The sequence below is a fragment of the Leguminivora glycinivorella genome, chromosome 20, assembly GCF_023078275.1.
Source record: "Leguminivora glycinivorella isolate SPB_JAAS2020 chromosome 20, LegGlyc_1.1, whole genome shotgun sequence".
Lineage (NCBI taxonomy): Eukaryota > Metazoa > Arthropoda > Insecta > Lepidoptera > Tortricidae > Leguminivora > Leguminivora glycinivorella.
This window is the reverse complement of record NC_062990.1, coordinates 8,264,218-8,292,201: the sequence shown is the minus strand read 5'-3', so window position 1 is coordinate 8,292,201 and position 27,984 is coordinate 8,264,218. Positions and strand designations below refer to the sequence as shown.

General features: G+C 37.9%; 1 protein-coding gene across 1 annotated transcript; it reads left to right on the top strand.

Moving 5' to 3' along the window:
* Window positions 1-118: 118 nt before the first annotated feature.
* Window positions 119-26,800, top strand: LOC125237140 (dr1-associated corepressor). The gene is made up of 5 exons (XM_048144117.1): window positions 119-264; window positions 358-430; window positions 20,453-20,595; window positions 21,527-21,603; window positions 24,539-26,800. The coding sequence occupies exons 1-5, from the start codon at window positions 223-225 to the stop codon at window positions 25,116-25,118; spliced, it is 915 nt and encodes a 304-aa protein (XP_048000074.1). The 5' UTR covers window positions 119-222; the 3' UTR covers window positions 25,119-26,800.
* The last annotated feature ends 1,184 nt before the right edge of the window (window positions 26,801-27,984 follow it).

Sequence of the window (27,984 nt, the reverse complement as noted above, 5' to 3'; positions counted from 1 at the left end):
TTTCAGACATAGAAATACCTCACTGATATAAATATAATGTAGCTACTGCAAAAAATATAATAAAGAAAAAAATATGGCAAAACTGTCATTTTCGTATATAAATGAACTCTGCGAAACGTCTCCCTTTTATAACCTCAAAAATGCGCGAGATGCATCAAACTCCAATGGTGAAGTGAGCTTTTTCTAATCATTAATTAGTGCTAAAGTGAACGGATTACCACAATGCCATCGAAAAAGAGAAAATACAACGCCCGGTTTCCCGCCGTAAGTAGTTATTCGTCGTAAAACGACGTTATTTGCGTGAAATAGGTGTTGTTTTTAGATTGATTGTACTATCGAGATATTGTTTATTTGTAGGGGAGAATTAAGAAGATAATGCAGACGGACGAGGAGGTCGGGAAAGTGGCCCAGGCCGTGCCAATCATAATTTATATCCTTTTCAATAGACGAGCTTAATCAGATTCGTCATTTTGCAATTTGTTTTTCTATTCTGTTTGTTGTTTGGTATTAATAGACAATGGTTTTTGAGCTTTTGTTTAAGCTTGGGGATCATTAGAAGGTATAATATTTCATTGTGTTTAATTATAAAGTGTAATGAGTGATCCAGCAGGGTAATCATTGCCAACAGTGACCATATATTGTGTTTTTATTACTGTTCTAAATAGCCATCATTGGTATTTAACAAGTAAACCTTAATGATTGACTTCAGTTATACAATTTTATAGTTTCGTCTCTATTTTATTTTTATGAAAACATTATTACATTCTTTTGTTTATTGTTTACATAAAATGAAAGTGTAAACAGTGGTATTATTATTTTTATATCTTTGGTCTAATAGAGTATGGTGTTTACAAGTATTTAGGTTGAAACACATTTCTCATAAGAATATGTATTATTCACTTACATGAGAATCTCTTTTATTTATGCAATATTTTTTAGCAGCAAGTAATTATATATCTCTTACTTACGGCTAAAAAGAGTAGAAATTAAAAAGTGGCTACATTGTTATGTTGCCCTTTTCAATTCAGTAGGTGTGAGAAAAAAAAACAACACTATAATGTTGCCATTGCCAAGCTTTAGTATATTTGATTCAGATACTATTAGACCCAGAGCCCAGGCCCGCCAGACCTTCCTCAAATTCTCAAGGATGAAACTTTGGGACAATGTAGAGTTCATATCGGCGGTTAATGTGTGCATATTTTCTAGTTCGGCCCATCGGCCAATTTTTTGCTATCAAGTGATGAAGGTGAAAAAAAAAGTGCTTACTTTCCTTAAATTCTCAAGGCTGATTTTTATATATGTGTTAGAGCACGTTGTTAGAAATTGGTTATCATCAATGCCAGACCGTTTCCGCCGGCCATAACTTTTGCCAGACGCGACAAAGTTGGCAAAAAACGACTCTAACTTACCTCATTTTCTCAAGCCTGATTTTGATATATGATACGCAGGGACCTATAACTAGACCGTTTGTAAGCAGCCAGACCAATCGGATGGACCCAACCATCCGCCAGACCGACTTAAAGTTTCGATATGAGCATTAGTAGAATTGAAATATTCCGGGTCTATAAAAGCTAAAAACTTGAATTTTCTACATTAAGCTACGTGTATATTGTATACTTGACGTAATAAGCGACTTTAAAAAATTTTACTTCTAAGGAAATAAAAAAATGAAAGTTTATATGTGGTGCAAGATTAATTTTAAGCTATGAATTTTATTTACACTGCGTAAGTACATGTGTATTTTATTATAAATTTAAAGAAGAAAAGTAAATTAAATTTTTTTTCGGTCGTCGAACAAGGTGGTTTAAAATTAGTTTTAAGATCGATCCTTTTTAATTTGTGGGCGAGGGACCTCACACTATGTATAAAGGCACTATGTGTATGTTGCATATAATGTCAAATCCCTCGCATACTACAAAAGTTATTTAAGCATTTATATAAGTTCAGTTAAAATGAGGTGGAAAGTATAAGTGTATATGTTGTGTACACACGTAAAGTATTCTAAACTTTTTATAACGGCATACATGTATTTGAAGAATGCCAAAAATTTATTCGTGTCTGAAAATTCAGCATCTCCGACATGGGTTATAACGGGGTTGATGATGTTCGTATTGAGTACAAATGTTTAAACTTCCTAAACTTGTAATTCTAAAGTTCGTCACTTAGGTATGTTACCATGTTTTGTAGGAGAAAGGAAATTCGTTTAGTTATATACCGTTGTAACATTGATTGTTTACTTCTTTGAATTGAATATTTAATTTATAATGCACTGCACCAATTTGTTTTTTCCTTGTTTACGTTATTTATAATATAAAATTCAATTCGTTATTCAAGTTTTTAGCTTTTATAGACCCGGAATATTTCAATTCTACTAATGCTCATATCGAAACTTTAAGTCGGTCTGGCGGATGGTTGGGTCCATCCGATTGGTCTGGCTGCTTACAAATGGTCTAGTTACAGGTCCCTGCGTATCATATATCAAAATCAGGCTTGAGAAAATGAGGTAAGTTAGAGTCGTTTTTTGCCAACTTTGTCGCGTCTGGTAAAAGTTATATTTATAATAAAATACACATGTACTTACGCAGTGTAAATAAAATTCATAGCTTAAAATTAATCTTGCACCACATATAAACTTTCATTTTTTTATTTCCTTAGAAGTAAAATTTTTGAAAGTCGCTTATTACGTCAAGTATACAATATACACGTAGCTTAATGTAGAAAATTCAAGTTTATAGCTTTTGATAGACCCAGAATATTTCAATTCTACTAATGCTCATATCGAAACTTTAAGTCGGTCTGGCGGATGGTTGAGTCCATCCGATTGGTCTGGCTTCTTACAAACGGTCTGGTTACAGGTCCCTGCGTATCATATACCAAAATCAGGCTTGAGAAAATGAGGTAAGTTAGAGTCGTTTTTTGCCAACTTTGTCGCGTCTGGTAAAAGTTATATTTATAATAAAATACACATGTACTTACGCAGTGTAAATAAAATTCATAGCTAAAAATTAATCTTGCACCACATATAAACTTTCATTTTTTTATTTCCTTAGAAGTAAAATTTTTTAAAGTCGCTTATTACGTCAAGTATACAATATACACGTAGCTTAATGTAGAAAATTCAAGTTTTTAGCTTTTATAGACCCGGAATATTTCAATTCTACTAATGCTCATATCGAAACTTTAAGTCGGTCTGGCGGATGGTTGGGTCCATCCGATTGGTCTGGCTGCTTACAAACGGTCTAGTTATAGGTCCCTGCGTATCATATATCAAAATCAGGCTTGAGAAAATGAGGTAAGTTAGAGTCGTTTTTTGCCAACTTTGTCGCGTCTGGCAAAAGTTATGGCTGGCGGAAACGGTCTGGCATTGATGATAACCAATTTCTAACAACGTGCTCTAACACATATATAAAAATCAGCCTTGAGAATTTAAGGAAAGTAAGCACTTTTTTTTTTCACCTTCATCACTTGATAGCAAAAAATTGGCCGATGGGCCGAACTAGAAAATATGCACACATTAACCGCCGATGTGAACTCTACATTGTCCCAAAGTTTCATCCTTGAGAATTTGAGGAAGGTCTGGCGGGCCTGGGCTCTTGATCTATATTGATTTAATCTTTGAGTGTACAATTGTATATCTCATCCATGATTCAGCGAAATATGATATTTCTTAGCAGTATTTATATCATGATGTTGTGGTTTTTAATTCTTTTATGATATTGAAACTAAAATAATAACTGCCAAATGTTTAATTTTTTTTAACATACACATACAGTGTGTAAACCTTATATGTTGATAAATTAAACCAGGCAGAATTAATTTGCACTATCATTAATTAAGAGGTATTTTTACGTTACTCATAGTTTTCACCCCATCAGTGTACTATAATCATCATGGTTACAGTGACAGCTTGTGAGCAACAAGCATTTAATACAAGTATCTTTGCATTATAGTATGGACAAAATTATTTCATAACGATAAATAAATAAATACACATAAAAGTTTTTGTAACTCATCTCTGTGTGATGGCCGATATTATCGCTCAAAATGGCAAATGACACATCTTCATTAAAATACTTAATTGCAATATGTCATGGTCAAAAGAGTCATTTATACAATTTTTCATACTTTGGTTGTATTTGATGACAATCTGTGATATTATTACGATCCATTTGGATGGTATATCAATTAACCTTGTCCTGCCCACAATATACAGTTTGAGCCATTGAAATTTAAACCAAATTATTGAATAAATAGGGTAGATTATCCTTTGATTTAGGTAAAATGCGCATGTGAAACCCCTTGAATTGCAGGCGTCCATAGGTTATGGTGACCGCTTTCCATCAGGCGGACCGTATACCTGTTTGCCACCGACGTGGTATAAAAAAATAGGTAGTTTTTGCCTACCCAAGCTTTTAATTTATAAATTCCAAAAAATTGAATATGTCCTTTATAAATCACATTGGGCAGGATGTGGATAAAATAATTTTGTGTAATTCAGTGTCCCTAACTTGGCTCTTCTAGTAGTACATGCTGATAAAGACAAGAATGATTAACTCCATAAAAATGTAGAATGCTAGTTCTACAAAAATTAAGTAAAATAAAAGGCTTTTATGACATTTCATTTCACAATACAAGCCTTCTGGAACTTACCATGGAGCTCAGTCAATCTGTGTAAGATTGTCCTATAATGTTTTTTTTTTTTTCAAAGCAGGCTACATACTCCTATTTGAATTATAAACAGCTTAACTTGATTTGATGGCTGGATTAGGCTTGTACAATGTACAGTCACCGGCAATAAAATCATACAAAAAGTTAATGAGATATTAATACAATAGAGAAATTTAGTTCCTGAAATAAATGATATTTAATTTATTAAAAAAAGGTTGCATCTCTGTCTTTATTAAGGTATTTGATCAATATGTAGCCGCTACTTAAATACTCTTTAAGACGATACGGTAGGGGTCAATTTTCCATACAAACGCTCTCGACTATTTCCTCCCTGGTTTTTGAAGATAGAGCAATGAATTTTTCAACACAGATTGTTATTATTTTTATCTGTGTCGGACCGTTTTGATTTTTTTGATATTCTGCTTTTTAAAGATTCTAGAGCCAATCAAAAATTTCCAAAAACGGCCTTTTTCATTGTGGCGCAGAAAAGGTGTGATACTCAAGATTGGTAACAATTAACCAAAAAAACTGTTTAGTTTCGAGTTTTAGGTCCGACATAGATTATTTCATTGTTATTCAGATTCTCAAATTTCGTTCAGATTGATTAAGTTTTGAAGGAGGAAAGAGTCGAGAGCGGAACCTCGATTTTAAAGATTTTTTTGAAATATCTTTTGACTGAGTTGTTCTTAATGGACAATTTTTTTTCGATAAATCTAGTTAATAAAATAACACTTGTATATTTAACTAAAATTCCCAAGTTGAAAGGGGGGCTCCTTTCCATTTTAGCATTTTCGCTACCGTATCCTCTTAAGCCTCTGCCACACATAAAGCGTTTTATCAAACGCGTCGCGTCGCGTGGAGCGCAATGATAGCGGTGCGCCGGACGAACGCTGGCGTTCCGCTCGCAATCCGCGCTTGTTAGTTCCTGCCGGCGTCCGCTAGGCGCAACGCCAGCGTTCGTCCGGCACGCCGTTATCATTGCGCTGCGCTAACGCTCCGCCTACGCTCTCACGCATGTGTGACCGAGCTTTTATGGTGCATTCTACAGACATGCCCAGTACCCCTTCAGTGTAAGGTCTGAGTGGACGCTCGGAGCGGAGCGTTCGGCGGGGCGTGCAGCGGAGCGGGCGAGCGTGGGTCCACCCTATGCAGCGTCGACTCAGGACACTTGTATGAGCTTCAATTGTTTGACATGCACGCCGCACGCCCCGCCCGCTGCGCGCCCAATATGAGCGTTCACTCATGCCTGGGCATATTCGCGAAAAAATATTCAAAAACTTTTTTTTTCTAAAATAGGTAAGTTTAATGTTTTTCCTACTCAGAATCACGAGCCCTTTCGTTCCGACTAGGTAAAAAAAGCCTCCCAAATTGAATCTTTCCACTTCGTTACGATTTTTCAAACACTTTGTACAACGGTTACGGAAAGTATGCAAAATAATAAAATAAAAATTGTCCATTTGTTGTCCCCTTTCTTTGTCCTAAATCGAAAGGGCTCGTGATTCTAAGTAGGAAAAATATAAAATCTACCTACCTTAGAAAAAATATTGTATGTGATTGTTCTCGCGAAAATACCCGCCTTATTTTATTTTAATGTCAGTACTACTTGTCTTAGGCCCACTTTTTTTTTTTGTTTAGGGGGGGGGGGGGAAATGCGTTCCGCATACCACTCGGGTGCGAGGGGGGACCCGAGCGGTTATGTGGGACTCCCGTATTGGCTAATGAGGCCACGGTATACCCACCAAAAACCCCCCCACATGCCACCTCGCCGCCTTGTTGGCGAGGTTACCGGTACACGTCTTAGGCCCACTTGCACCAACCACTTAACTCGGGGTTAGTGGGCTGTCAACTGTCAAATTCCATATAAAATGGTGGGCTAACCCTCGGGTTAACCCTCCATTTTCGTTGGTGCAAGTGGCCTTTAGTCTAATATTAGTATCAAATCAATCTACCATTTTTAGAGCACGAATAGGCCTCCGTTTATCGAAAACGCTTTCATCTCACTGATTAAGTGATAACAGTGATAAGACACGTGAGTGACGTGAGACACGTCATCTTGCAAGCTCTTTGTTTTAGTTTATTTCTGAACTGTTATACCAGATTATCTTTACTATAACAAATTTAAGCTGAACAAATATGAAGATAACTTTTTTCTACTCGTAAAGTATAGTGTTTTTTATGTAGTTTTTTATTTATTTATAACTTAAAAAAGGTTACAAGGGGATTCTAATTATATTATTTTCGCCAAACTGTATGACAGTTTGTTGGCGAATGCAAGCACTCACTATTGTTCCCTTTAAGGCGAGATCTAATGAATTAAACGTACAATAATGAGGAAAGACGACGTACAGCTTCGTCGATACAATAATAGTTATTTGTTATACAAGGGGGCAAAGTTGTATTTTAATGCCGAGTGTGTGGAATTGAAAAACGAGCAAGTGAAAGTAATCTATAGTTGAACCACGAGCGAAGCGAGTGGTTCGAGAATAGAATCCTGAACGTGCATGTGTTAAAAAACTTTTTTTAACACACGAGAAGTAATAGTTATTTGTTATACAAGGGGGCAAAGTTGTATTTTAACGCCGAGTGTGGAATTGAAAAATGAGCAAGTGAAAGGATTCTATAGTTGAACCACGAGCGAAGCGAGTGGTTCGAGAATAGAATCCTGAACTTGCGAGTTTTTTAACACACGAGAAGTAAAATACATTTGCACCCGAGTGTAACCTGTGTAACACAAAACTTTTCCCCTCACTATAGCGAGGAAACTACAACGCAAAAAATGCGTTTATCACTGCTTCCAGTATTTCCACAGGTGGTAAATCATCTTTATTACTAGACTCACCTAATTTTATCAATTTTAAAGCAGTTAATTTGACTTTATTCAAGGTCAAATTACTTTACCCACTAGTGGATAAAATGCGTTTTTACCTGCTGATATTAAAGGACAAAACACGTGTTTCCGAGCTAGTGAGGGGAAGAATACATTTGCACCCGAGTGTAACACAAAACTTTTTCCCTCACTATAGCGAGGAAACTACAACGCAAAAAATGCGTTTATCACTGCTTCCAGTAGTTCCACAGGTGGTAAATCATCTTTATTACTAGATTCACCTACTTTTATCAATTTTAAAGCAGTTAATTTGACTTTATTCAAGGTCAAATTACTTTACCCACTAGTGGATAAAATGCGTTTTTTACCCGCTGGTATTAAAGGACAAAACACGTGTTTCCGAGCTAGTGAGGGGAAAATATTATTTTTAACGTCAATTTTCGATGAAAGATGCCGTTGATGGCGTGGCTATCAAAGTCGTTGTCGTTGCAAACTTATCTTGGTCTGACCACACCTGGGACAATGGCGATCAAATATATGAAAGAGGCGCGTTCCTACGCACACAGTCTAAGGGCCGGTTGCACCAACAGTCAGTCACCGTTAAAGCATTAGTTCAATTTTATTGTATGGGAAGTTCCATACGCCTCTGCTGCGTGACGATGATGTCTCTGTCAAATGTGGTTGATGCAACTGGCCCTAAGCTCGTGTAGGTGAACGCGCACCATGATTGTATGAGTGAGATATGACAGGTTTGTTGACAGGCGGTAACTGTGAGGTAACCATGAGCGGGTGGGTGGCGCTTTCAGCTGGGAGCCAGTAGCCATACTGTACGATACTAGGTACACTTTATTATACTGGGATTACTGGGGTCTGATTCTAAAACATAAATTCGTAAGTAAGTATTATAACTTTGGTTAGGCCAGCAGCGTGCGTAGCCGAATGGAACAAACGCTCACGAAACGAAGCGCTCGTAGATATCTATCTCTATCGCTCGTGCGTATTGGCGCGACAGAGCCAGACTAACTGGCGCGGCGTTTCGTTTTCGTTTGGCGTCGGAGAAATGCCATTCGGCTACGCACGCTGGTGTATACTTGACCCAGTGACCCAAGGCGTGTCAACAAACCACCATTATTTCTATTGCCGACAATATCTCTGTCGATTGTCGATAAAAACATGAAATTATTTTACGTGTCGATCTATGCTGTTGGGGTATTGCGTTCTGATTTTTTTTCGTTAGTGCCTTAATCGTACAATAGACATCTATCAGACTTATTAGAGTTATTAGATTGGAATCTAATATTTGTTTGATCTTCAACAAAATAATTGAATCTAAGTAATTGTGAGTCAAGTCGAGAATCTCTATCTAAAATGTAGGTCGCTCAAGTCCTTTTAATGTCATTGAACTCATTGACATGTATTTCAGCTAGATAGCCTAGCCTAGACATTCGACGGCTGCCGCCCTCCACCCTGTGGCACCGCAAATCAATACCTAAAAATAGAACTAGCACGATCTGGAACAACTATTTACTGTACAGTCGCCAATACATACCAGTAGATATATTGGAGCGGCCGGGGCGCTCAAAAATCGTCACTCCTTTGAAAAAAACTTGTATCTTCTTCTGTCAATGAAAAGAAAAATGTAATAAGTATGTATGCAATGCATATAGACTTACTGCGTTTTAACTTTGAGGAGCATTGTGAGATACGAGATTTTTTCAAAGTAGTGACGAAATATTGGAACACGCCCCAAAACGCGATCTTCAAGAGAAGTTTAATTCTTTCTACAATCTTGTTTGTTTATTAGTTTATAACACTTGCTCCGATACAGTTAACCCTTTTCCAGGCATATCAAGTACGTTTCAGCGACTAATTATGTGTCAAAGCGATTTACTCTAAAAACTACAATTCAGGGTACAAATTAGATTGCACTTTTCCAAAAAGTGACTCGCCTTAAATTATAATATACGTTCGATTTTGTATAAAACTTTCTAGGGCATTCGGGCCCTGCGGGTGCCTTGGCCGGGCAATGCCGGAGGGCGCCGTGGTGAATGACATGATGACAACATCGATCCCAGCGCGCCCTCACGAACGGCAAAGAGGATGGAACGCCGGAGTGGGTTTAGTGGGTAGGGCCAAGTTTCCCCCCTCTCGACAGGGGAGGGGAAAGAAACGGCGAGTCCCACACATCGTGCGTAACAGCATTCCCACTTCGTCAAAAAAAAAAAAAAAAAGGGCATTCGGGCCCAGTGAACTCTATTCAGTGCGTGTAGTTGTAAACGAACTTGACTGTACTCGCGTCACGATCACAAAAGTGTCACGCAATAATTATTTGCTAATTTACAAGTTCTGGGATGGGAATTGAGAGACAATGAGGTGTTAAATCAGTTTTATTTAATAGTTACCTGTTTATGATGTAGGTTTATATTTATTTATATTCTCTAGGAAGCTATTGAATAGAATTTTTGCTAAACCATAGAACGATAGAATTATTGGCAACGTGTGTGACATTACTATTACTAAGTATTGTACCAGATTTGTAAGTTCACATTTTTGACACATTTGTTTTGAAGTATGTTGCGATGTGGCTAAGACGTATCGTTTGCCAAATCTAACGATTAATTTCGAATTGGTTGAATCGATTAGGCCCTATGTATAGGTAGTTTCAACTCAGTTGAGGCCACGCACACTATAACACTGTCATGTAATGACAACGAGATTTTGAAATTAGTGTTCTTACCGTGTACCGACTGCAGATTCAACAGTGAATTGCAAGAAAGACCAAAAAGTTTCTATTTACTATTTTGTTAAGAATTACGTCTATAATTGACATTGACATTGTTTTATGAATAAATATTTATCTATCTATCTATAGAACAATTTTCAAACAAAACAGAAAATAAAATATCTCGTATGTGATTAATTAATTGTCAGATTATGATTGTAATAGTAGTACATATGACCAGTTGGCTTTAAAAATTAATGATGCTTGCCACCAATTGCAGTCATGGTTTTCAGCAAATGGTCTCATACTCAATTATTCTAAGTCAAATATAATGTTATTTTCCGGTCGAAAGGTACAACCACCATCATGCATGACTAATAATTTCCGATGCCCATGTGTGAACAGAGTAAGTTTTTAGGGTTCCTGATAGACAACACTCTGAATTGGAAGTGCCATGTTGACAATCTTTGTGATCGATTGGGTGGTGCGTCGTTCGCGTTGAGAAAGCTGAAGCCTCTTATCTCCGCAGAAGCCTTAAAGCAGGTGTACTTTGCGCATTTCCACTCTATCATGGCATACGGATCACTGCTCTGGGGAAACTCATCAGATACAATAAGAGTACTTATAATGCAGAAACGCGCAATACGTATACTTGCTGGTGTAAGAGACAGGCACCCATGCAGAGAGCTCTTTATTTCTCAACGTATAATGACGCACTACTCACAATATATGTTTGATATACTGTTATTTGTTAAGCAAAATATATCTCAATTTGCTCGCGTTGCCTGTCCGGGCAAACAGCTTCGAGCTACAGGCCGTCTGAGGACAGTCCCCCGTCGCATGGCACTTTCAAAAAGAACCCGCGTGTCATCGGCCCTACTTACTTCGAACACTTACCTGCCGATCTTAGGAATGAGCCATGTGACGAAGCATTTAAGCGCAAATTGAGAAACCTTTTGTTAGATAACCCTCTGTACTCTGTAAATGAGTACATGGAATTGAATTTGTGATAGCATGCATTTGATTACACTGACTTCGGATTTTATTTCATTTGTTAATTTTATTGTGCTTTGTGTATTTCATTTCTGATTTTATTTCATTTGTTAATTTTATTGTGCTTTGTGTATTTCTCTTTGTAAATGACGATCCTTATTGGGAGAAACTATTCATTTTATTATTTTCAATTCATAATGTAATTTTTGACGATCATGATGAGAAGATAAACATAACTTTGGCATGTAACAAATTTATAGTGTAATTTTTATCATGAAATAAAGAAATCTAAATCTAATCTAATATAAATCGTAGAAATCAAAGATAATATGTAATAAATTGCCTTATTTTATCATCGTAGCTGTTAAAATGGTGTTTACCTATTTTTTCATTAGTTATTAGCAGACATAGAAGTCGCAGTAGCAATAACGTCAATTAACATAGGGACATCCTTCCGATATAAAATATATCGATAGCGGAATACTTATTTGGAAGTGAAATTTCATATGAGCTATAAAGTTCACCGGATAATTTAATTTAATAAAATAATATCGTTTGTCCTTAGCAAAATTTTATTCGTGCCACCGCGACTTCCAGCTAGTAATACTGAGTTCACATTTAATAGCGTCATGAGAAAATTAAACGAAGAAATAGCAGCACTTGATAAAGAAACGTTTCACAGTATTTTCAGAAAAACCCAAGAAAACGAAGAAAGATCTATATCTTTCTTCGTTTTCTTGGGTTTTTCTGAAAATACTGTGAAACGTTTCTTCCTCCTCCTCCTCCTCCTCCTCCTCTTCCTCTTTTTCCCTATGGAAAGGGAACCTATGATAGATGATTTAACCGAAAACCAAAACCTTATAATCAATCCTAACGAATCAGATGAAGATATGCCAAGTGACGGTGGTTTATAAAAGGATTTGTTCATTATTTTTTACTGCTTTTAATACCATTAATGATAAATCAATAAATAATAATGTTTTTCAAAAATATATTAATCGTTTTTTTTTTACATTCACTCACTCATTTCATTCATTCATTTTTTTGCAATCAGTACTAATTTTCATTTAGCTGTGTGTGTTATCATTCACTTCAACTTCCGTGGAATTAGAAGGAGGTGCTTAAACAAATATACGACAGACTCTGCCACAGCACTAGTTTAAAAATAAAAATGAATGATAAATGACATAATAAGTAAATCCTGGTTGATAAATTAATATCGTAAAATACTTACTAACGAAGATCCGCAAAAATGTAACATGTGTTAGATTATGTTTAAAGTAAGCGAAATATTGTTTTTAAGTACTTGATTTTTTAAAATATTATTACAGGATTTTTTTTTTAGAACACATACATATATTTATTTAAAGTTTCATTACGTTGCTCGAGTTTACGTTTTGTGGTCGCTGTCATGTGTCAAAAAGAGGTTCTTACAAATCTGGGACAATAGTGACGATATATGATTGTCACAAACACACGTCATGTTCAATATTGACAACCGGTCTGGCTCAGTCGGTAGTGACCCTGCCTGCTAAGCCGCGGTCCTGGGTTCGAATCCCGGTAAGGGCATTTATTTGTGTGATGAGCACAGATATTTGTTCCTGAGTCATGGATGTTTTGTATGTATATAAGTATGTATTTATCTATTTAAGTATGTATATCGTCGCCTAGCACCCATAGTACAAGCTTTGCTTAGTTTGGGGCTAAGTTGATCTGTGTAAGGTGTCCCCAATATTTATTTTATTTATTTATTTATTAGGGACCATCCCCAGGCGACGCATGTCCTGAGACGCGGAACGGACGTCAGCGCCACGCCGCCCGAATGTAATTTAAAAAACGTCTCCTCACTACATTTTGTATAGGAAGTACGTAAGACGCGCCCTCAGGCGACGCGTCGCTTGGCGCGCACCGCGCCGCCTGGGGCGCGCCAAGCCACGTCCCTTGCGCGTCCTTCCTATACAAAATATACTGAGGAGTTTTTAAAATTACATTCGGGCGGCGTGGCGCTGACGTCCGTTCCGCGTCTCTGGACATGCGTCGCCTGAGTGGGGATGGTCCCTTAGGGCCTGATTTAGACGGCGGTGTACGCACTCGCATGTGATTTTAGTGAGAGTGACATTACGGGCTGTTGAAGTTACATACAATTTTGCACAGCCATCAAATACCGCAATGTAATAAAACTCGTTTAATAACTACTTCATAAATGTGGTAGAACGCAACTTAGCGAACAAATTTGACAGCTCTGACACTGTCATACCACATACAAATGGGAATAGTAGTTCGGTACCGCTCGGAACTATCACTGGGAGTAGTTTGATATGTAATACTATGTCCTCTATTTTTATGTCTCCAACAACCCCAACTGAGATTTTTAATATTATACACTCATTGAAAAATACAAACAGCGTAGGATATGATGGCATAAGCACAAAAATACTTAAACGAGTTTCTCACATAGTTGCCCCTGTTCTTAGCTACATCACAAATATGTGTATAGAATATGGTGTTTTTCCTGAAAAGTTAAAGACTTCAGTAATTAAACCTATACACAAGAAGCATAGTAAATATGATACTAAAAACTATAGGCCAATAGCACTTATACCAATAATTTCAAAAGTTATCGAAAAGGTTATTTACAACAACTTGTATAACTACTTTGAGAGCAACAATCTATTCGCCAATGAACAGAAAGGTTTTCGTAAAAATAAGAACATCAACATGGCTATTTATGAGCTGTTAACGAAGGTGCTTGCTAACGTGGATAAACGGCTCCCAGTGTCAGCCATCTATATGGACATGACAAAAGCCTTTGATTTTGTCAGACACGATATACTTCTAGATAAACTCTGCAAGTACCTATGGTATCAGGGGAAATGTTTTAGAGTTAATAAGATCTTACCTTAGTAACAGGAAACAAAAGACACAAATAAATCATATCGATCTTAAATCAAAGGTAGAGACTATTTATTCGTCATGTCTTCGAGACATTAGGTACGGCGTCCCCCAAGGGAGTATTTTAGGTCCCCTTTTATTTATAATATATATCAATGACCTCCCGCGAGTAACAACGCATCCAACAATTTTATTTGCAGATGACAGTACAATTATTTTCTCTGATAGTCCACCAGATACTATAGAATCTGATATCAATACAACTTTAGAGTCCACTATCGAATGGCTTGACAGAAATAACCTTCATATTAACCTGGCCAAAACATATATAATGAATTTTAAACAGAGATGTAAAAATCTATTGGTTCCAGTAGCAAAATTTAACAACTACATAATCTCAGAAACGGACCATACAAAATTTCTCGGTTTAACATTAGACAATAATCTTTCCTGGAAACTTCAAACCGAAAATGTCTGCAAAAAGTTGAGCCAATATTCGTACACTTTGTTTATGCTGCGTAAAATAGTGAATCAATCAACATCTTTGACAGCTTATCATGCATACGTTTCCTCAACGCTCAGATATGGCGTTATTTTTTGGGGAAACTCTACTAATCGTGAACTCGTATTTCGAGCACAGAAAAGGTGTTTACGATCTTTGTGCGGACTACAATATTTAGAACCATGTAAACCCTTCTTTACTGATTTGAAAATTCTTACATTTCCTTGCCTATACATATTCGAAATCGCTTTATTTGTTAAAAGTAATCCACACCTCTTCAAATATTTCTCTAGTGAGAGACGATGTGATAAAGTGATAGGTATGCCATCAAAGACCAAATTACTTTCAAAAAGTATTATAGGAATGGCACCAAAAATTTTCAACAAATTACCAAAGACAATTCGAGGTAAAGAGGGTCTGAATGAATTTAAACAAGCTTTGAAAATGTACCTGATAGAAAAAGCCTACTATTCGATCAATGAATTTATTAATGAATGTAATGAATGATTGCACAATCTTATGTCTCTATTGTTATTATTATTTTATTTTCAATTTAAATACTGTTATTGCTTGACATGATTATATAAAGTTACTTTTGATATTTCCAATTTGTTTATTAGTCAGTTTAGTTTAATTTTATGCATGTAAATGTGTTTAGCATAAGTATTTTTTATATCGTACGCCGAAAGGCACACCATGGTCGGACTTATAATGTAAACTGACACCTATTGTAATGTATGTAACCCATGATGACGAAATAAATGAATTGAATTGAATTGAATCGTATGCGAGTTGTCGTACCGTCTAAATGGTGATATAGTCCCAGGCTGCCAGCCCATCGGTCACACCGCAACCCATATAACCATAATCGGTCGCCGTTCCTACGCAAATCCTCCTATTTTGTGTACACACAGGTCTTCGGGTCTCAATGCTTAGTCGCAGTACGGTCGACGTTTAGTCGCGGCGACCCAAATGGGGACGATTTGTAACAGGCACAAATGGTCACAGAAGTGTGCACTACGCGTGCACACATTGTTATCGTTTGGCGACTACTTTTCCAAAATCATTCGTTCATTTCATTCTTTTCAAATGGCGACTGTCAGAGACGTGAGAGACGTCAAAGTAAAAATGAAATAAAATCATTTGACATTAAAATGTAATGGCGTAAGAATTTGTTAAAGATAATTATTGTTTGCATTTGTAATATAATGTGGGCTAATTACCATGGCCAATTAAATTGCTCGAGTGATTTCATAAAATAAGTCTAAATTTATCAACGCGCCATCAATTTACCTCAGTTTAACCAGTAATAATATTATTGACTACTCGGTGTTTGCGTGTTATGTATATTGATTGGTGAAGTTTTAGTGCTCCGGTGCATATACTATACTGAAATAATAAAAATAATGCCTAGAAAACCAATAAAGTTGTTAAAATATGGATTAAGACGGTAATATTCCATGTAAAAAACAGTCGCCAAACGGTCACCAAACGGTCGACAAACGGTCGCAAAATGGTCGCAGCGTACACGCGTGACCGAAGGCAGTGAATGCTTCTTGTATTAATTTTTTCCAGGTATCCTCAAACTTTATAAACAATTAAATATGCCGTCGTACTCAGTTGCCCTCACTAAAGAAGATTAAAAAAAAAATTGTAACGTGCGTACCGAGCTGCTGGGTTGTAAAGGATCGGGGATCATATTATTATGGTCTTCTATAGAGCAACTAGTATTTTGCGGCATTTCACAATTGACACTTGTTGAAGTAGTCGTCATTCATATTACTATCAACATTAATTTCAGCGATCTGTACTTCTTTTGTCAAGATTTTTGTATAGATAAGTATCTACAAATTTGTAATGTTAAAGAGACATAAATAAAACGTAGTAGAGTAAATAATGTGTTTTTTTTGTAACCCAAACAAAATACTTGTAGATACGAGTGCGGAAAAGAGGAAAATCGATACGAGTAGCGATATATTAATACACGAACGAAGGGAGTGTTTTAAATCGACATGAGTTGTGAATGTCCTTTTCGCACGTGTATCGTACGACGATTTTCAGTACCTAAATCTAAGCTAAGAGAATTCGAATTCGAAAGAATCGACCAGACAAGAAATGAATCATTGCTTGATTTGCTCGCACTACTGCGTTAAAAAAGCAGCATCTGTACTGAAAAAAACTATCATTGCGCAATAGAAATTCTATTAATATCACAGTAAATACTCTATTTCATTTGATTCCTACTTTTATTGTGTAAAGCAACACTACACTTCATTTTTATGAATAAGACTTAAAAATTATATATGTAGCGAGACAAAATAACATCACGCGCGAGCGCGCGGATCCGAATACTTTCTCGCTCGCACATCACTACCTGTCACGATCAGCGGACCGATCTACCCGAGCGGGCGTGAAGAACTCCGAGCGGCGCGGGGACCGCGGGCGGCGAGGAAACCGTAATAAAAGGCGCCGCGCGGCCGCCGATCAGTCATTCTCTAGCTAGCGGTCTAGCTTGGGAGACGGCCTCTGCTATGCCTCAAGCCTAACCAACAAATGAGCACGGGTCGAGACCGTCTACACGGACCGCCCATAAGTTCATATTCGGTTAGCCGTGAGTGGACAGAGCAAGGGGATGAGAATGCCGATGCGTACCGCCCCCGATCTTAAGTTGCGCCCAAGTGGGGCCCATGAATGACAACTACCCTCAATGTCAAAGAAGAAGTTGCACCTACCCTACAATATTTTCTGGAATAGAAATAAGGATGCAAGCAACGTATCACGTGCAAAGGAAGTTGTTTAGTTATCAATGCTGTTGAACACTACTGGACCAGCTTCACTCCAGGGGAGGGTTCTCACAAACCCTCACAAGCAGAGCAGTACAGTGTTTCGTCAACTCCATGGAACTGGAGTATAAACCGATCTACACACGTTTTGATACTCTCTCGTCTGCATACGTACCAGAGGGAGAGACAACACAGATCCTGTTATTCCTGGTACTCTCACGGGACGTCAAAGAGTACCAGAGGGGAGAATGTAGCGAGACAAAATAACATCACGCGCGAGCGCGCGGATCCGAATACTTTCTCGCTCGCACATCACTACCTGTCACGATCAGCGGACCGATCTACCCGAGCGGGCGTGAAGAACTCCGAGCGGCGCGGGGAGCGCGGGCGGCGAGGAAACCGTAATAAAAGGCGCCGCGCGGCCGCCGATCAGTCATTCTCTAGCTAGCGGTCTAGCTTGGGAGACGGCCTCTGCTATCCCCAAGGTTAACCACCAAATGAGCACGGGTCGAGACCGGCTACCCGGACCGCCCATAAGTTCATACTCGGTTAGCCTTTGGACTTGCAGTGGACATCCCCTGAGGGGCCGAGTAAGGGGTGAGAACGCCGATGCGTACCGCCCTATGCTCACTAGTACCTATGTTTTGTAGCTAGGTATTTACCCCACTTTGTATGATATAATATTTGTTTTGTATGAAAACCAATAAACCACTGGTACCTACTTGGCGTCTCATTCCGCCCCCCTACATATATTTAATACATTAAGTAACTATAAAGTGCTTATCTATTTGTATTATCATTCTGCACTTTTCTTACCTTTCCCACATTTCTATAAAATGTCGAAGAGTGCTTAAATGGTCGTCGTCGTTTATATTATTTAATTCGCTCATATTTAAATGATTCAAAGCAACCAGTCCACAACTTCACAAGACAGTTTGAGAAACCTTCGTATTTCAGATTGTCATTTGCGGATACAGTGGTTTAGGAGCAGTTCGGTAATCAGACCTACACATGTGTGTACAAATTCTGTCAATGTCACTGTCAGAAACCGTTCTGACAGTGACAATGACAGCCACAAATTCGTCCACATGTTGTTACCGTTATGTGTGCAAATGTCGACTAATAAAGTGTCGTTAAAAGTCATTCTGACAGTGACATTGACAGCCACAAATTCGTACACATTTTGTTACCGTAACGAGTGCACACGACGACTACATTTTGTTATTGTATCAATACGGTCGCATTGTTTGCACGACGTTACCACGCGTTATGTCACAGTTGACAGTTAGTTACTGATTTGAAGATTTTGCGACTGAAATGGTTGTATGGGAAGGGAACCGACATTCCACAGTCGACTTCTACGACACCCACGGGAGAAAAATGGGTGGTGAAATTCTTATGCTTACCCAATTATGCACCACGCGGCAATCATTAAATAAACGTACGTAATAAATCTAAAAGTCCCGTCTCCGTATTTATTGTTATACAAGGGGCAAAGTTGTATTTTAACATTTTTTCCCCTCACTAGCTCGGAAACACGTGTTTTGTCCTTTAATACCAGCGGGTAAAAACGCATTTTATCCACTAGTGGGTAAAGTAATTTGACCTTGAATAAAGTAAAATTAACTGTTTTAAAATTGATAAAAGTAGGTGAATCTAGTAATAAAGATGATTTACCACCTGTGGAACTACTGGAAGCAGTGATAAACGAATTTTTTGCGTTGTAGTTTCCTCGCTATAGTGAGGGGAAAAGTTTTGTGTTACACTCGGGTGCAAATGTATTTTACTTCTCGTATGTTTAAAACTCGCAAGTTCAGGATTCTATTCTCGAACCACTCGCTTCGCTCGTGATTCAACTATAGAATCCTTTCACTTGCTCGTTTCTCAATTCCACACTCGGCGTTAAAATACAACTTTGCCCCCTTGTATAACAAATAACTATTAACGCCGAGTGTAGAATTGAAAAACGAGCAAGCGAAAGGATGCTATAGTTGAACCACGAGCGAAGCGAGTGGTTCGGGGATAGAATCCTGAACATGCGAGTTTTTTAACACGCGAGAAGTAAAATACATTTGCACCCCAGTGTAACACAAAACTTTTTCCCTTACTACAGCGAAGAAACTACAACGCAAAAAAATGCGTTTATCACTGCTTCCGGTAGTTCCACAGGTGGTAAGTCATCTTTATTACTAGATTCACCTACTTTTATCAATTTTAAAGCAGTTAATTTGACTTTATTCAGGGTCAAATTACTTTACCCACTAGTGGATAAAATGCGTTTTTACCCGCTGGTATTAAAAGACAAAACACGTGTTTCCGAGCTAGTGAGGGGAAAAATATGAGTGAATGTAATCGTGTTTAAAATCAACATACAAGTAATTACAATAAATGCATCCTAAATTTATTAATCTGTCGGTTGCATACACTGTTCATCATTATGTCAAATTACAACGCGTTTCATCCTGAATGAATATTCAGTTATTCATGTCTGTGATTGCCTTAACCGATTTGATTTTGCAAGATTAAATAAAACGCCCGTTTCTTAATGAAGATATTTTTGGATTCTGTTGCTACAATCCTTTAAACTTTATGCTTACGTGTCAAATCGAATTACAATTTCTATCAATAATTCATAAATATTCATGTCTTGGATAGTCTTAACCGGCGTATGGTTGATCCAAAACAACATGCATAGACTGCCATCTCTCAACACAGGCTTAAAACTTTTCAACCTCAGTTTTGACGTCGCCCATTTGTAACCCCCCACGCAAAAAGACGGGGTGTTATAAGTTTGACGTGTCTGTCTGTGGCATCGTAACTCCCGAACGGATGAACCGATTTAGATTTAGTTTTTTTTTTGTTTGAAAGCTGAATTAGTCGGGAGTGTTCTTAGCCATGTTTCATGAAAATCGGTCCGCTATGACGGGGGTTTTTTCAAAATTTTAATTTTGTGGTTTTTGTAAGTACTTACTTCTGTATATATAGTTATTTTTGTTTCTGTTATACTGTGTCATTCGATGAATTCCTTCCGCTGCATAGCTCCTTAACTCAGATTCCTCCAACACCTCGGACACTGGAGCTCTTCGTGGAGTCACTCCTCAGCAAAGCCCTGCAAGTCACGACAGCAAGAAACGCGAAGACCCTCAGCCCTTCACACGTCAAGCAATGTATTCTGGCTGAATCTCGGTTCGACTTCCTAAAAGACTTGGTAAGTATCCAGTGTTTCTGTCTAGGAACCCTTAATACAACCCTACTAGCAAAGGCCTCCAGACACTCGAAAACTCTTAGTTCTTCACGTCAAGCAGAGCTTCTTAATGAATCTTGCTTCGACATCCTAGAAGGGACAATCCACACTCATAAGACGCATGACTTGCGGCGCGCAACGGACGTCTCCGCCACGCCGCCTGAATGTAATTCAAAAAACGTCTCCTCAGTAGATTTTGTATAGGAAGGACGTAAGACACGCCCCAGGCGGCGCGCGCCAAGTTTTTTTTTGAATTACATTCAGGCGGCGTGGCGGAGACGTCCGTTGCGCGCCGCAAGACACGCGACGCCTAAGTGGGGACGCTGCCTAACGAACTTGGTAAGTATTTTTTAATTCTTCGCACCTATTAACCAAAATAATCTGGGATGTTTTTTTTAACCCTACGAGTGAAGGCCGTAAAAACGCAAATACCTTCAGCGTGACAAAAGAAAAGTCTAAGGATCACTTATTCTCATAAATTCTACAAGAGACAGGCCGCCAGGACCATGTAGACCCTCAATTGTTCACAACGAAACACGCAACGCAAAGTATTTTAGCTAAATCTATCTATCTACGAAATCTACTACTTACTTGGCTGGCGCGATAACCCAAAATGAGTTTTGGCCTCCAAGACAAGAGCACACCATTTTGCTCGGTCTTGAGCGGTATCGCGCCAGCTTTCGCTGACGACGCTGAGCTCACGGAGGTCAACCTCCATTTTATCCGCCCAACAATATTTTGGATGACCAGCAGGACGGCGTCCAATCGGTCTCCCCAAGTAGACCCTTTTGATTGCCCTATCTTCTCCCATTCCCTACGAAATGTGTACTTACTATTTATATATCTACCTTTTTATTTTAACTATGTCACGTTTGTAACATGGTTTTTGTTTTAGGTCGCAAACATACCAGATGTGTCGGCGGCGGAAGAGAAAGAAATGATGAGCGCCGAGGATTCCCCAAATTCATCCAGGTAAGTTAGCTTTCTCCGTAACTTTTGTTTATTTTTTGGCACAAGTTTGTAAACTTGAAATACTATTATTTAGTGTTTATCCTACCAAGTTCTGGTGTCCTTTTAAAAGGACAAAATCAAATCTATAATTTTTATTATGAACTAGAAAAGCAGGCTCTAAAAAATTACTGGATTTTTTTGTTTGGTATAAGGTCAATACGGCTAAGTGTTTAATCAATACGGTCAATAAGGAGAAGTGTGTCTGACCTTCATATTTGGCCTGTTTAAACAATGATCAGTGCTTATTGAGAGATAATACGTTTACTTTTAATCGTGACTCGTGAGTAGCAAGTAGCAAAAGTAAGAACGCGCAAAAACACCTGTGACATGAGTAAAACGGTCAAATGTGAAGGCCAGACACACTTTACCTTATGACACACTTATCCGTATTGACCTTACTTTATTAGTATTCATTAAATATTTACCTGTGTAAGGTTTATCCGGGTTTGCAGAGTGGATTCTAAAATATCCCAAAGTTATGGGTGATTTTCGGAAGTTGACCAACTTTTTATTACTTCTAAATTAGTCGCAACTGTGGTCGCAAATACCAAATATAATTATGTTTGGCACATGGACCGACAAAATTTTTTGGGGGGTTTGTGGTGTCATTTCCTTCCTTTTCTTCCTTGCAACCTTGGTCCTAGGACCCACGGATCTGGAGATACGATTTTTTATTTATCAAATCATAATCTGTTTTTCGAAGCCCCATTAATTCTTTTGCGTACAAGGAATGGAAGCCTCGTTGAAAACTAACTGACGTTTTATTGACGCCACTTTAATAAACTTAACTGTTAAACGATTACAAAGCGGATAATCGAATTTTTAACGAAACACAATTAGGTACACGACGTATCAGCAATAAATTAAAATTAGTTTAATTTACATTCAGATTATTTGTAAAAAAACCGGCCAAGAGCGTGTCGGGCCACGCTCAGTGTAGGGTTCCGTAGTTTTCCGTATTTTTCTCAAAAACTACTGAACCTATCAAGTTCAAAACAATTTTCCTAGAAAGTTTTTATAAAGTTCTACTTTTGTGATTTTTTTCATATTTTTTAAACATAGGGTTCAAAAGTTAGAGGGGGGGGGACGCACTTTTTTTTTCTTTAGGAGCGATTATTTCCGAAAATATAAATATTATCAAAAAACGATCTTAGCAAACCCTTATTCATTTTTAAATACCTATCCAACAATATATCACACGTTAGGGTTGGAATGAAAAAAAATTTCAGCCCCCACTTTACATGTAGGGGGGGTACCCTAATAAAACATTTTCTTCCATTTTTTATTTTTGCACTTTGTCGGCGTGATTCATATACATATTGGTACCAAATTTCAGCTTTCTAGTGCTAACGGTTACTGAGATTATCCGCGGACGGACGGACGGACGGACGGACGGACGGACGGACGGACGGACAGACAGACATGGCGAAACTATAAGGGTTCCTAGTTGACTACGGAACCTTAATAAAAAAAGCTCATGGTTCGTTTTATGCCGAAATTTGTAATAAAAATCTAGTATTTTAGAAGCAGACAGGCCTAATTAAATCTAAGACTAACAAACAAATTATGCAAGACCACACGAAAAAAAAGTTACGGGGCTTCGAAAAACAGATTATGATAAATAAAAAATCGTATCTCCAGATCCGTGGGTCCTAGGACCAAGGTTCCAAGGAAGAAAAGGAAGGAAATGACACCACAAACCCCCCAAAAAATTTTGTCGGTCCATGTGCCAAACACCCAGTATTTATGCATATTCAGATAACCCACGCCAAATCTTGGGATTAGTTGTCAAAGCGGACCCCAGGCTCCCATGAGCTGTGGCAAATGCCGGGATAACGCAAGGAGGATGATGATGCATATTCAGATAAAATATCTAGCACATATTGTATGTGCATGCTATTGCTCAACTATTCCTGCAACAATATAGTCATTATTATTTTATATCTTACCGGACGCTGATATGGGACTGAACTTTATGAGTTTTATGACTTATCTATGAATGCGGATGTGTCTACATTTGCATTTAACAACCGGTATAGTTCCATTTCTATAAGCGGGTTGGAAAGAGAACCAATGCCATTGGCTCAATCCTACAGGTCTTTTCTCACCTCCGATTCAGTGGAAAGTCAGTCTATAAGCCACCGTTCTCACCAGAAGCGATTGAGCGATGGGCTGTCGGCGATATATGAACGAACAAAAGATAGTCGCTCCCGTGTAGGTAGTATATAAGTCCCGTGTATAAAAGAGACGCGGTGATAGCGCGAGCGAGTTATAGTTCGTTGCCGAGCAACTCTGTCCCAATTTAATATGATTTGAATTTAATCGAAATTAATAAGTAGGTCGAACGCGATTAATTAACATTATTTTTACCTTTTTTCCCAACGTTTCGGCCAGGTTGCACTGGCCGTGGTCGCGGAAGACTGACGTCCCAGCAAAGTGTCACCGGAGATGTAAACAACACAAAACTACCCGATATTAATTTATATAAATGTTCGGGGTAGACAAATAAATATAATCTACCCGCTTTTAGTTATTGTTTATTTCCCACCGCACGACACACAGCACTCACAACCTGGCCGAAACGTTGGGAAAAAAGGTAAAAATAATGTTAATTAATCGCGTTCGACCTGTGTGTGACTTTAAATATGTGTACAAAGCGCGAGAACTTAAAGTGTTATAATAAGTAGGTATTACAAACAGCAACGCCCTTAATCATCGGTAGACTTTATGTCCTTGTAATAAGCAATACAAATGTACAGCTAACAGTGTAGTGTTGCCGATGGTACGACAGGTAGGACCTTGCGCCTTAGGACGATGACAACTACGGAGAAAAGGGGTGGCGAAAATATTAACCCCTCACCTATTAAAAAAAAAATTAAATCAAATTTTTCTTCAGATTTTCAGACTCAGCTCCTCGCCGATTAGCCAGAGAGGACTCAAACAGTTCTAGCAGCGGTGAAACCCGGCCGCGGACCCAAAGAGAAATGCCTCGGAGCATCTCCCTAGACCCCGACATACACAGGCACAGGCCCGAACCAACCTCCACCATAGTCTCGACCGACACAGTCATGGACCTATCCAAAAAATCCACAGAACCAAAAGTCCGCGCCAACTTCTACCAAGAAACTCTACCTGACGAGGTTCAACAGACCAGTGTCATAACCCCCAATCCGACCTACGCGCAACCGTCCACCTCTAACTTCACCCCAAAAGTCGACGTGCCAAAGCCAACGAAGTTTTACGTAGATATACCCACACAAAACAATAACACACCTATAACACCAATTTTAAACATAGACTTTTCTAAAAGCTTAGCTGCACCCGAAATAAAAGTTTTAAGTCCTTTAGACAAACCGAGAATACAAAGACAGAACTCTAAAAAGGAGGTGAAAGAAGTGAAGAAATTTAAGCCCCCGCCACATATCGAGATAGATTTGACGGGCAATCTACAAATCGATGAAGACTATGATACCTGAGTATGTGTAAGTTTTGTTTTTGTATTTTGTAAGTACTGTTTGTTACGCAATGGGGTTTTTTCTAAGATACTATAAAATCTGCAATAAAGACATAAATGGCTAACAATTGTGTTAATAAAATAAGAAATAAATTACATTATCTATATTCTTTGTCAACATCAATATCGCTGACGTATTATTTTCTTTATATATTCGTCACTTACGTATATCTTGATATCGTGGCTCTGGATGTAGGGATCTCCAATATTTGCTGCGAAATATATTTAAAAAACCTCATTGTGTAACAGGTAGATATAATATGTTATGTTGTGTTGTTTACCAAGTTGTGTGGTATGTTTTAGTCGCTACATCGATATTCGTTCTGATTTTCTCAATCTTATCGCCTAGCTAGTCCATAAGATTGAACATTTATATTCTGACATTCTTGACGAGTAATATATTGAGTTTTATACGAGTCAGTATAAAATTCGACTGTTTTTTTTTCGAAAGCGCGATTTACATATATACCAGCTCACAGCGTCATCTATCGTTACCAGAGTTTAACCTTTCCCGATTCTATACTAGACGTCACTGTAGTCTACTAAAAGATGACGTCATATACGCGAATTTGAAAATGGAAACAGTTGATTTTAGTCCTTGGTTCGCACAGATATCTTAGTTCTAATTGTTTTTTTTTTCCAAAAAAATCTATTAATCAGTTCACTAGTGTTTTGACCCCAGATATTAGCGCGAAACAAAATATTAGGTAAATAAGATAACTATGTAAATTTGACATTAACTCTGACTTACACTAGTAAGTTCGAATGAGAGACATGTACTTTTGTCTCTTACGTACCGTACCTACAAAATGTTAGTCGGACCTAAAAAATGAAATTATAGATAAGATTATTGTTTTATTTTGCGTGGCTGCAAAGAAAAACATGTTTTGTTATATGACTTCTATCTTTTAAATTAAGATGAGCTATTTTCTTTAAGGTTATCAAAGGATAAAAATGTTTACTGGCAACACTTTTTTTTTTAATAATGACGCTACCGACATTTGTCGATAAAGATTGTCCTGAAGGTTTTTATTTTTTGATCTCTTGATATTTTTGTATATATGGTTTTATGTTATAAACCAAAGTTTCATGTCTTACCTACAAATACTGCCTAAAAGCTCATTTTAAGGACGGATGGGATTCGCAGACATTACAATTTGATTACCAATTTCTCATTTTAATATGTAAAAAAAAGCACGCGACCCAAACGTCATTGACTTTTTTTGATTTCGATCCAAAGGGCATGCTACTACAGCTAATTATCGACCTTCACACACGATCGAAGTAGCATTCAAAGGGTTGGAAGTCGCTTTAAGCAAAACTTGAATACGTCAGACTTGATGTCATATAAAAATGAAAAATGCTCTATTTAGGTATCAAAATGTCAGCTTACTATAAATATAACTATATTTCATTTGCTTCAATTGCTCAAATTGGTGGTCGGATTGTAATGTCTGTAAACCCGTTCTCATCTCATAATGTTCTAACTTTTAAATCCATAAATCCAATATCCAAGTTGCTATAGTCTGGCATAAAGGAGTAGAAATTAAAAAAGTGGCAACACTGTAGTGTTGTCCCTTTCAAATCAATGTGTGTAAGGCACTGGTCTCACCGCGAGCTAGTAAGCTATGAGCTATCGGTTATAAAAACGAACAAAAGATAAGCACTCTCGTGCAAATAAAAGAGACACGGCGATATTGATACCTCACCGCTGGGCGAGTAACTATAAACATCGCCGTTTCTCTTTTATTATCTTTTGTTCGTTTTTATAGCCGATAGCTCATAGCTTACTAGCTTGCGGTGGGACCAGTGCCTAATAGTGCTAACACATGACCGTGCGAGGACCTTACCGCACCAAGGTCATCCAATTGCTATCCTGTAAATGGGAGCGAGAAAGAGTTATTCCTTTCTCGCTCTCACTTGCGAGTACGTAGTGTATTGTGCGGCCGTTTGTTAGCTACTTAAGAAAACGGGACGACACTGCGATGTTGCGACTTTTTATTTTCGCTCTTGCCATAGCTGTGCAAACTTTAGCTAAGTAGGACTGGTATTAGGAGCAACGAATTCAATCAATCGATCAAATTAAACAATATTATACCTTGTGAATCGCATGCGATTATCAGCGACGTCAGGAGGCCATTAGAGAATTAATAGCGTAGCTATACTTGACACGACCAATGATCTCTATGGCAGTCTATTTTTGTACGGAGTAAGAGCGTTTTATCACATTATCCGACCCGATATCGAATGTAGGACCTATATCCTATATAAAAGGCGCCATGTGCCTTTGACATGAGATCCTTTCTACATCCGACAATGTGAAATCGGATAATGTGAAAACGCTGAACTGTCACTGTCAAACCTTTTTGGTCTTATTTGGCACTTTGACATGTTTTAAAATTAGAATCAAGTTAGAAATCTAACAATAAATTAAGTTCATCCAAAAGCGAATTTGCCGAACTGTCATGCGGATCATCATTCGCCGCGTCAAGTATAGTTCAATCGATCAAAATGCCCAATTTTAACTAAATCGCATTCAGTTATCGGCGTCGTCAGTCGAGGGCTTAACGTATGACTTGACGAAGCGTTTCAATCTTTTTATTAATAGTAAAAATTAAACAGTATTTCAACTGAAAGGGACTTAATCGCGTAGGTATAATATTTTTTTTCCGAATGGTTTTGATCCAATCTCCGTATTAAGTACCTTTTAGTTTAAATAATGTGCTGAAATTGCGAAGTAAACACTAAACTTTAACTGAAACGAGATATTTTGTATGGGTGGAGCCTTTTTGAGTTTATATATTATGTTATGTAAATAAATCTGACAT